Raw genomic sequence first — 11,978 nt, 5'->3', positions numbered from 1 at the left:
GGACCCCAGCCCATAGGGACCCCATCCTATAGGGACCCCAGCCCATAGGGACCCCCCCACCCTATAGGGACCCCCCACCCCATAGGGACCCCCCACCCATAGAGACCCCCATGCTCTAGGGACCCCCACCCCATAGGGACCCCATCCTATAGGGACCCCCCCACCCCATAGGGACCCCATCCTATAGGGACCCCAGCCCATAGGGACCCCAGCCCATAGGGACCCCCCCCACCCCATAGGGACCCCCCACCCATAGAGACCCCCATGCTATAGGGACCCCCACCACATAGGGACCCCCATGCTATAGGGACCCCCCCACCCCATAGGGACCCCCATGCTCTAGGGACCCCCATCCTATAGGGACCCCCCACCCATAGAGACCCCCATGCTATAGGGACCCCATCCTATAGGGACCCCCCGCCCATAGGGACCCCACCCCATAGGGACCCCCATGCTATAGGGACCCCATCCCATGGGGACCCACACCCTATAGGGACGCACCCCATAGGGACACCCATCCCATAGGGACCCCCACCCCATAGGGACCCCCATGCTATAGGGACCCCCATCCCATAGGGACCCCCACCCTATAGGGACCCCCCACCCTATAGGTACCCCCATCCCATAGGGACCCCCATCCCATAGGGACCCCATGCTATAGGGACCCCCATCCTATAGGAACCCCCATGCTATAGGGACCCCATCCCATAGGGACCCCATCCCATAGGGACCCCCACCCTATAGGGACCCCCAGCCCATGGGGACCCGCACCTATAGGGGACACACCCTATAGGTACCCCCACCCTATAGGGACCCCCACCCTATAGGGACCCTCAGCCCGTGGGGACCCACACCTATAGGGACACACCCTATAGGGACCCCCACCCTATAGGGACCCCCACCCTATAGGGACCCCCCACCCCGTGGCTCCTCCCGCCCCACAGATCGGGGGTGCCCCCGCCCCACCGCGCCCCGTCCCGGCGGCGAGCGTGCGATGAGCGTGCGACGGGCGTGCGACGGGCGTGCGGTTAGTGAGCGGGGGGGTCAGGGCACGGGGGGGGGGGGCCGCCCGCCCGGCAGCCTTTGCACGCTCGCACCCCCACGCACGCGGCCTTGCACGCCCACGCACGGCTCTCTGCACACCAGATCACGCCTCGCTGCACGCCAGCTCATGGCTCCTTGCACGCCCACGCACGGCTCTTTGCACACCCACGCACGGCTCTTTGCACGCCTCTTTGCACGCCTCTTTGCACGCCAGCTCATGGCTCCTTGCACGCCTCTTTGCACACCATCCCCCAGCTCTTTGCACACCAGCCCATGACTCTTTGCACACCCGTGCACGCCTCTTTGCACACCAGCTCGCAGCTCTTTGCACGCCCACACACGGCTCTTTGCACGCCCAGGCACAGCTCTTTGCACGCCAGCTCGCAGCTCTTTGCACGCCCACACACGGCTCTTTGCACGCCAGCTCGCAGCTCTTTGCACACCCGCGCACGCCTCTCTGCACACCAGCTCGCAGCTCTTTGCACGCCCGTGCATGCCTCTTTGCACACCAGCTCGCAGCTCTTTGCACACCCGCGCACGCCTCTCTGCACACCAGCTCGCAGCTCTTTGCACGCCCACGCGCGCCTCCTTGCACGCCAGCTCGCGGCTCCTTGCACGCCCACGCACGCCTCTGCCCACCATCTCAGCCTGCGCTGCCTTGCACGCCAGCCCCCCCCCCCTTGCACACTCACTCCCCCCCCCCCCAGGGCGTCCGGGCGGGCGGTCTGGCACGCGCGCGTGCAAGGCGGCCACGCACCTTGGATGGTGGCCAGCGGGTTAGTGGCCATGAGCGCCGGGTTTAACCCCGCGGTCACCCCAAGCACTGAGCTTCTGCAAAGCAAACCGGGGGGGGGGGCGGGCGCGGTTATAGGGGGGGACCCCCCCCCCCCAAAAAATTGCACACCCCCCCCCCCCACGCCGTGACCCCCCCCCCCCCCAAACTCACCCGGTGCCGGGGCTGAGGCCCGCGAGGCCGATGGGGCCGTGGGCGCCGCTCTGCGGGGTGGGGGTTGTGCTGTTGGCGGGGGGCGGCGTGGCCGGGGGCAGGGTGGGGGGGGGGGACCCCCCCGGCCCCCCCGCAGCGGCTGGGGGCCAGGGAGCCGGCGGCCGACGACAAGGTAGTCACTGCGGGGGGGGGGGGGGGGGGAAGAAGGGTGTTTGTGTAGGCCCTACGTAAACATCGGGGTTTGGGTAGGTCCTACAAAAACATTAGGGCCCCCCCGCCCTTAAAACACCCCCCCATCCCTTAAAACACAGCCCCCCCCCCCCTTAAAATATCCTCCCCCGTATGGTGTTTGTGTAGACCCTACGTAAACACGCTGTGCCGGCAATAAGGTAGGTCCTACGTAAACGTCAGGGTTTGGGTAGGTCCTACAGAAACATTAGGGCCCCCCCGCCCTTAAAACACCCCCCCCCATCCCTTAAAACACAGCCCCCCCCCCCCTAAAATATCCTCCCCCCTACGGTGGCTGGTGTTTGTGTAGACCCTACGTAAACACGCTGCGCTGGCAATAAGGTAGGTCCTACGTAAACAGCGGGGTTTGGGTAGGTCCTACAGAAACATTGCCCCCCCCCATCCCTTAAAACATCCCCCCCGCAGCGATACACCAGCTGGGATTTGCGTAGACCCTACATAAACACGCTGTGCAATGGGGTAGGTCCTACGTAAACGCCAGGGTTTGGGTAGGTCCTACGTAAACGGGGGCCGAACCTGTTGTGCTCAGACTGCTGGAGGCCTGGGAGAGCGGGAGGCTGACGCCGGGGCCGGGGCTGGTCACCTGGGGGCGAGAGGGGCCGGCGGCCATATGGGCCATAGGGGCCAGGGGCCAGAGGGGCCAGGGCCATATGGGGACAGAGGTCACATGGGGACAGGGCCGGGGTCATATGGGGACAGGGGCCATAGGGGACAGGGGCCATAGGGGACAGGGGACAGGGTCATAGGGGGCCAGGGGACATAGGGGCCAGGGGCCATAGGGGACAGGGGCCGGGGGTCATATGGGGACAGGGGCCATAGGGGCCAGGGGCCATAGGGGACAGGGGACGGGGTCATATGGGGACAGGGACGGGGGTCATATGGGGACAGGCGCCATAGGGGCCAGGGATGGGGGTCATATGGGGACAGGGGCCAGAGGGGACAGGGGCCATAGGGGACAGGGATGGGGGTCATATGGGGACAGGGGCCATAGGGGCCGGGGTCATATGGGGACAGGGACGGGGGTCATATGGGGACAGGGGCCATAGGGGCCAGGGATGGGGGTCATATGGGGACAGGGGCCAGAGGGGACAGGGGCCATAGGGGCCAGGGATGGGGGTCATATGGGGCCAGGCGCCATAGGGGCCGGGGTCATATGGGGACAGGGACGGGGGGTCATATGGGGCCAGGGGCCATAGGGGACAAGGAACAGGGGTCGTATGGGGACAGGGACTGTGGGGCCATAGGGGCCAGGGGCCATATAGGGACAGGGAGCGTATAGGGACAGGGACCCCAGGCCATACAGGGGATGGGGACCCTGGGATGTATAGAGACAGGGACCGGGGGCCATATGGGGACAGGGAGCGTATAGGGAGAGGTCCCGGGGGCCGTGCAGGGGGTGGGGACCCCAAGGGACAGGGACCGGGGGCCATATAGGGACAGGGAGCGTATAGGGACAGGGAGCATATAGGGACAGGGACCCCAGGCCATACAGGGGATGGGGACCCTGGGATGTATAGAGACAGGGACCGGGGGCCATATGGGGACAGGGACTGGGGGCCATATAGGGACAGGGAGCATATAGGGACAGGGAGCGTATAGGGACAGGGACCCCGGGCCATAGAGGGGGTGGGGACCCCAAGGGACAGGGACCGGGGGCCATATGGGGACAGGGACCGGGGGCCATATGGGGAGAGGGAGCGTATAGGGAGAGGGAGCGTATAGGGAGAGGGAGCGTACGGGGCGAGGTCCCGGGGGGCCGCGCAGGGGAGGGGGCCCCCCACGCACCATATGGGGGCTGTAGGCGGGGGGCTTGGCGGGGGGGGGGCAGGCCGGGGGGGGGCCCGGTGCCGGTGCCGCAGGGGTTGATGCGCTTCTCCTTCTGGCGGCGGTTGCAGAACCAGACGCGGATCACCTCCTTCTCCATGTGCAGCTGCTCGGCGATCAGCAGGATCTCCTCCGAGGTGGGCTTCTGGTTCTGCGGGGGGCGTCAGCGCGGGCGGGGGGCCGCCCCCCGCTGCAGGGGGCTCGGGGGGGGGCTCGGGGGGGGGGGCGGCGGGGGGGGGGGGGCTCACCGCGAGAAAGCTTTTCTCCAGGGCGAAGCGGACGTTGGTCTCGATGCTGGTGCGTTTCTTGCGGCGGCGGCCGGGGAGCCCCTCGAAGCCCCCCAGGCTGGGGGAGCTCAGGGGGTTGGGGCTGGGCAGCGTGGAGTCCACCGACATGGTCTCTATAGGGGACGGGGGGGGGGGAGATGGAGGGGGGGGGGTGCGGGGACAGGCGCGGGGGGACCCCCCACCCCCACCCCGCGCTCTGCCGGGAGGGGCGGGACGGGGGCCAGGGGGGCGTCGCGGGGGGAGGGGGACCTGGGACATATGGGGACCATATGGGGGGGGGGACCACATGGGGAGGGGGACCTGGGACATATGGGGACCATATGGGGAGGGGACCACATGGGGAGGGGGACCTGGGACATATGGGGACCATATGGGGAGGGGACCACATGGGGAGGGGGCCCTGGGACATATGGGGACCATATGGGGAGGGGACCATATGGGGAGGGGACCACATGGGGAGGGGGCCCTGGGACATATGGGGATGGGACCATATGGGGAGGAGGACCTGGGACATATGGGGACCATATGGGGAGGGGACCATATGGGGAGGGGACCACATGGGGAGGGGGCCCTGGGACATATGGGGATGGGACCATATGGGGAGGGGGACCCGGGACATATGGGGATGGGACCATATGGGGATGGGACCATATGGGGAGGGGGCCCTGGGACATATGGGGGGACAGGGACCATGGGGACATCGTGGGGGGATGGGGGCCAGGGGGGTGTCGCGGGGGGACGGGGACCTGGGACATATGGGGACCATATGGGGATGGGGACCAGGGACCACATAGGGATGGGGACCATGGGCTATATGGGAACAGGGACCATAAGGGGCTGGGAACCATATGGGGATGGGGACCAGGGACCATATGGGGATGGGGACCGTATGGGGATGGGGACCAGGGGCCATATGGGGATGGGGACCGTATGGGGATGGGGACCAGGGGCCATATGGGGATGGGGACCATGGGCTATATGGGAACAGGGACCATATAGGGATGGGGACCATACGGGGACAGGGAGCCCGGGACCATATGGGGATGAGGACTGGATGGGGATGGGGCCCAGGGGCCATATGGGGATGGGGCCCATGGGCTATATGGGAACAGGGACCCTATGGGGCCGGGGCCCAGGGGCCATATGGGGATGGGGACCGTATGGGGATGGGGACCAGGGGCCATATGGGGATGGGGACCGTATGGGGATGGGGACCAGGGACCATATGGGGATGGGGACCATACGGGGATGAGGACCAGGGACCGTATGGGGATGGGGACCATGGGCTATATGGGAACAGGGACCATATAGGGCCGGGGCCCAGGGGCCATATGGGGCCGGGGGTGCCAGCGCCCCCCCTCACCGGCGTCGTTGAGCCACTTCTCCAGCAGCGGCTTGAGCTTGCACATGTTCTTGAAGCTGAGGTTGAGCGCCTCGAAGCGCGAGATGGTCGTCTGGCTGAAGTCGTTCCCGTACAGCTTCCCCATCGCCAGCCCCACGTCGCCCTGGGGGGGGCACCGGGGGGGGGGTCACCCTCAGGCAGCCCCCGGGGGACCCCAGGGGTCCGGGGGACCCCCCCACCCCACCCCAAAATACCTGGGTGAAGCCCAGCTTGATGCGCCGCTGCTTGAAGGTGCGGGCGAACTGCTCCAGCTCCTCCAGGTCGCTGGGTTCTTCGGGGTGCGGGGGGGGGTCCAGGCATTTTGGGGGGGCCCCGGGGGGCAGGTGGGACTCGGGGAGGCCCGGCCGAGGCGCTGGCTGGGAGAGAAGGGGGCGGTTGGGGGGTGATGGGGTGCAGACCCCCCCAAACTGGGAGAGAAGGGGGCGGTTGGGGGGGTGATGGGGTGCGGACCCCCCAAGCTGGGAGGGAAGGGGGGGTTTGGGGGGTTGATGGGGTGCGGACCCCCCCAAACTGGGAGGGAAGGGGGGGTTTGGGGGGGGTGATGGGGTGCGGACCCCCCCAAACTGGGAGAGAAGGGGGGTTTGGGGGGGTGACGGGGTGCGGACCCCCCCAAACTGGGAGGGAAGGGGGGGTTTGGGGGGGTGATGGGGTGCGGACCCCCCAAGCTGGGAGGGAAGGGGGGGTTTGGGGGGGTGATGGGGTGCAGACCCCCCCAAACTGGGAGGGAAGGGGGGGTTGGGGGGGTGATGGGGTGCAGACCCCCCAAACTGGGAGGGAAGGGGGGGTTTGGGGGGGTGATGGGGTGCGGCCCCCCCAAGCTGGGAGGGAAGGGGGGGTTGGGGGGGTGACGGGGTGCGTCCCCCCCAAGCCGGGAGGGAAGGGGGGTGATAGGGTGCAGACCCCCCAAGCCGGGGGGGTGGGGGTTGGGGTGGCGGGGTGCGGCCCCCCCGGGCTGGGAGGGGGGGTTGGGTGACCCCGTACCTGTGCGGGCAGCCCCCCGCGGGGCTGGTTTGGCAGGAGCCCCCCGGGGCTTTGCTGAGGTAGCTGAAAGAGGTTTGGGGTGGGGAGCAGCCCTGCAAGAGGGGGGGGTGTCAGGGGGGGGGAGCACCCCAGGGACCCCCGAATTGCTGGTGCCTGGGGGGGTCTGGGCATCCCTGAGCCCCCCCCAGGGACCCCTGAGCACCCCAGGGACCCCAAACAGCCTGGGGACCCCCGAGCACCCCCATCCCCACGGAGACCCCCGAGCACCCCAGTCCCCCTGGGGACCCCAATCTGCCTGGGGACCCCGATCCCCCTGGAGACCCCAATTCACCTGGGGACCCCGAGCACCCTGGGGACCCCAATCCCCCTGGGGACCCCGATCCCCCTGGAGACCCCAGGCACCCTGGGGACCCCGAGCACCCTGGGGACTTTGGGGACCCTGGAGACCCCAAGCACCCTGGGGACCCCGATCCCCCTGGAGACCCCGAGCAGCCTAGGGCACTTTGGGGATCCCGAGCACCCCAGTCCTCCTGGGGACCCCGATCGCCCTGGGGACCCCGAGCATCACAGGGCACTTTGGGGACCCTGGGGACCCCAATCCCCCTGGGGACCCCAATTCACCTGGGAACCCCGAGCACCTGAGGGCACTTTGGGGACCCTGGGGACCCCAATCCCCCAGGGGACCCCGAGCACCCTAGGGCACTTTGGGGACCCTGGGGACCCCAATCCCCCTGGGGACCCCAATTCACCCGGGGACCCCGAGCACCCTAGGGCACTTTGGGGATCCCGAGCACCCCAGTCCTCCTGGGGACCCCGATCGCCCTGGGGACCCCGAGCATCACAGGGCACTTTGGGGACCCTGGGGACCCCAATCCCCCTGGAGACCCCAATTCACCTGGGGACCCCGAGCACCCTAAGGCACTTTGGGGACCCTGGGGACCCCGAGCACCCTAGGACACTTTGGGGATCCCGAGCACCCCGATCCCCCTGGGGACCCCAATCTGCCTGGGGACCCCGATCGCCCTGGGGACCCCGAGCATCACAGGGCACTTTGGGGACCCTGGGGACCCCAAGCACTCTGGGGACCCCAATTCACCCGGGGACCCCGAGCACCTGAGGGCACTTTGGGGACCCTGAGCATCCTGGGGCTCCCAGTACCCTGGGGACCCCGATCCCCTGGGGGACCCCAATCCCCCTGGGGACCCCGATCGCCCTGGGGACCCCGAGCATCCCAGGGCGCCCCGGGGCCCCCAGCCCCCCCGGGCCCCCCGGCCCCGCACCTTGCTGTCCTTGCTGGGCGGGCGGCAGCAGGAACTGGGGGGGCGGCTGGAGGTGGTGGCCGGGGACGAGGACCAGTTGCTGGAGCTGGAGGAGCTGCTGGATGTCCTGGGGGGGGGGACGGGGGGGGGACGGGGACAGCGGAGGGGGGGGACAGGGGGTGAGCGGGGCCGGGGGGACCCCGAGGTGGGGGGGGGGGGGGGGGACATGCCAGCAGGGCGGGGGGGCACGGCGGGGACGCAGGGCCGGGGGGGGTCCCCCTTACCTGGGCGGTGAGCTGGATGGGCTGGGAGAGGGTGAGCTGGGGGGGGGGCCGGGGGGGGGCCCCGGGGTCCCCTCCCCGCCCGGGGGGGTGGTGGCGGCGGTGGCGGCGGTGGCGGCGGTCTGCTGCTGCTGCTGCTGCTGCTGCTGCTGCTGCTGCTGCTGCTGCACCGCCGCCGCCAGCAGCTGGGCCTGAGCCTGCTGCAGGAGCAGCTGCTGCTGGGCCGGCATCAGCGCGGCCAGCTGCGGGCAGGGGCAGGCAGGGGCAGGCAGGGGCGGGCAGGGGCGGGGGGCAGGCAGGGGTTGGGGGGCAGGCAGGGATGGACATGGGTGGGTAGGGATAGGGGTGCAGGCAGGGATTAGGGTGCAGGCAGGGACAGGGGTGCAGGCAGGGACGGGCATGGATGGGCAGGGGTAAGGGTGCAGGCAGGGATTAGGGTGCAGGCAGGGATGGGCAGGGATAGTCAGGGATAAGGATGCAGGCAGGGATTAGGGTGCAGGCAGGGATAGGGGTGCGGGCAGGGATAAGGGTCCAGGCAGGGATAAGGATGCAGGCAGGAATAAGGGTGCAGGCAGGGATGGATGTGGATGGGAAGGGATGGGGTGCAGGCAGGGATGGGCAGGGATAGTCAGGGATAAGGATGCAGGCAGGGATAAGGGTGCAGGCAGGGATAAGGATGCAGGCAGGGATTAGTGTGCAGGCAGGGATGGACGCGGATGGGCAGGGATAAGGGTGCAGGCAGGGATGGGCAGGGATGGGGATGCAGGCAGGGACATGGGTGCAGGCAGGGATTAGGGTGCAGGCAGGGATGGACGTGGATGGGCAGGGATAAGGATGCAGGCAGGGATGGGGATGCAGGCAGAGATGGACGTGGATGGGCAGGGATTAAGGTGCAGGCAGGGATGGGCAGGGATGGGGATGCAGGCAGGGACGGGGATGCAGGCAGGGACAGGGATGCAGGCAAGGGCGGGCGGGTGCAGGCAGGGATGGGTTAGGACAGACAGACGGGCAGGGCAGGGGCAGGCAGGCGGCAGAGGGGGGTTGAGCAGGGAGCAAGCGTGGGGTGGGGGAGACGTGGGACGGGGACGTGGGACGGGGACACGGGGACCAGTTGGGGACACGGGGATGGGGACAGAGGGACGGGATGGGGACAGAGGGACAGGATAGGGACAGAGGGACGGGATGGGGACAGGTTGGGGACACGGGGACGGGATGGGGACACGGGGATGGGACAAGGACACAGGGACGGGATGGGGACATGGGGAGGGGTTTGGGGACATGGACGGGGACGCGGGGACAGGATGGGGACACGGGGACAGGACGGGGACATGGGGACCAGTTGGGGACACGGGGATGGGGACAGGTTGGGGACACGGGGACAGGACAAGGACACAGGGACGGGATGGGGACATGGGAACGGGTTTGGGGACATGGGACGGGGACGCGGGGACAGGTTGGGGACACGGGGATGGGACAAGGACACAGGGACGGGACGGGGACATGGGGAGGGGTTTGGGGACATGGACGGGGACGCGGGGACAGGATGGGGACACGGGGACAGGACGGGGACATGGGGACCAGTTGGGGACACGGGGATGGGGACAGGTTGGGGACACGGGGGACAGGACAAGGACACAGGGACGGGATGGGGACATGGGAACGGGTTTGGGGACATGGGACGGGGACGCGGGACAGGTTGGGACACGGGGATGGGACAAGGACACAGGGACGGGACGGGGACGTGGGGATGGGATGGGGACACGGGACGGGGACGCGGGATGGGATGGGGACACGGGGACAGGACGGGGACATGGGGACCAGTTGGGGACACGGGGATGGGACAGGTTGGGGACACAGGGACAGGTTGGGGACATGGGGACGGGACAAGGACACAGGGATGGGATGGGGACACGAGGAGAGGCAAGGACACGGGGACAAGATGAGGACACGGGGATGGAGACAGGGTTGGGGACACAGGGACAGGTTGGGGACACGGGGACAGGACAAGGACACAGGGACGAGATGGGGACACAGGGATGGGGACACAGGGAGGGGGACATGGGGACAAGGTTGGGGACACGGGGACGGGACGAGGGGACAGGATGGGGACACAGGGATGGAGATGGTGACATGGGGACATGGGGATGGAGACACAGGACAAGGTTGGGGACACGGGGATGGGGTTGGGGACACGGGGACGGGACGAGGGGACACAGGGATGGGGATGGGGACACAGGGACAAGGTTGGGGACACGGGGACGGGGTTGGGACACGGGGACGGGACAAGGGGACACAGGGATGGGGATGGGGACATGGGGACAAGGTTGGGGACATGGGGACGGAACAAGGGGACACAGGGATGGGGACATGGGGATGGGGACACGGGGGACAAGGTTGGGGACACGGGGACGGGACGAGGGGACAGGATGGGGACACAGGGATGGGATGGGGGACATGGGGACGAGTTGGGGACATGGGGATGGGGACAGAGGGACAGGGTTGGGGACATAGGGACAGGACAAGGGGACACAGGGATGGAGATGGGGACATGGGGACATGGGGATGGGGACACGGGGACAAGTTGGGGACACGGGACGGGACGAGGGGAGAGGGAGAAGTTGGGGACATGGAGGGGGGACACAGGGACAGGGTTGGGGACACGGAGGGGACACAGGGGCAGGGTTGGGGGGACATGGGGGGACACAGGGACAGGGTTGGGGACCACGGGGACGGGGTTGGGGACACGGGGACGGGGTTGGGAACACGAAGGGGGGACATGGGGATGTAGTTGGGGACGGGGGGACACAGGGACAGGGTTGGGGGACATGGGACAAAAATGGGGACACAGGGACGGGGTTGGGGACATGGGGACAGGGTTGGGGACACGAAGGGGGGACATGGGGATGTAGTTGGGGACACGGGGGGACACAGGGACAGGGTTGGGGACACGGGGACAGGGTTGGGGACATGGGGGGGAACACAGGGACGGGGTTGGGGGGACACGGGGACAAAATGGGGACACGGGGACGGGGTTGGGGACACGGGGGGGACATGGGGACATAGTTGGGGACATGGGGGGGACACGGGGACGGGTTGGGGGGACGTGGGGACGGGGGTGGGGACGCGGGGGGGGACATGGGGACAGGGTTGGGGACATGGGGGGGACACGGGGACGGGTTGGGGGGACGCGGGGACGGGGGTGGGGCCGCGGGGGGGGACATGGGGACATAGTTGGGGACATGGGGGGGGACACGGGGACAAAGGGGGGACGGGGGGGGGGGACCGCCGGGCGGGGGCGCGCAGCACCCGGGGGACACAGAGAGGGGAGCAGCAGGTTAGTACCAGCCCCAAGCCCCCCCCCCCCCCCCAGCAGCAGCGAAGCCCCCTCCCCCCCCAAGCGTTGTCCCCCCACCGTCCCACCCCCCCTCCCCCCCCCCCCAAACGCGCCCCCCCGCCCCCCCCCGGGCCCCCCACTCACCCCGGCCAGCTGGCTCCCCGCCAGCATCAGCTGGGTCTGGGGAGATGGGGGGGCTGCGCGGGGGGGGGGGGGCAGCTCCGGGGGGTCCTCGGCCTTAACCTGGGGGGGGGGGGGGGGGAGGGGGGGGAGAGGGTTATTTTGGTTTTGGTTTTGGGGAGAATCGGGGTAATTTTGGGGTGCCCCCCCCCCCCCCCCCCTCCGGAGGCGCTTCCTGTTTTGCTGCGGCC

General features: G+C 68.7%; 1 protein-coding gene across 1 annotated transcript; it reads right to left on the bottom strand.

Moving 5' to 3' along the window:
• Positions 1–1,990: 1,990 nt before the first annotated feature.
• Positions 1,991–11,850, bottom strand: POU2F2 (POU class 2 homeobox 2; the record flags this gene model as incomplete). The annotated part of the gene is given in 12 exon segments (XM_082339341.1): positions 1,991–2,169; positions 2,756–2,822; positions 4,025–4,093; positions 4,095–4,214; positions 4,312–4,463; positions 5,714–5,855; positions 5,947–6,108; positions 6,734–6,825; positions 8,014–8,119; positions 8,277–8,434; positions 8,437–8,515; positions 11,752–11,850. Coding segments are annotated over 12 exon segments (1,425 nt in total), but the record flags the coding sequence as incomplete, so codon positions are not given.
• Between the last annotated feature and the right edge of the window lie 128 nt (positions 11,851–11,978).

The sequence above is a fragment of the Platalea leucorodia genome, assembly GCF_965183815.1.
Source record: "Platalea leucorodia genome assembly, contig: HAP1_HAP1_SCAFFOLD_737, whole genome shotgun sequence".
Classification (NCBI taxonomy): Eukaryota; Metazoa; Chordata; class Aves; order Pelecaniformes; family Threskiornithidae; genus Platalea; species Platalea leucorodia.
The sequence above is the reverse complement of the archived record's forward strand: the minus strand, read 5'-3'. Positions and strand labels throughout refer to the sequence as shown.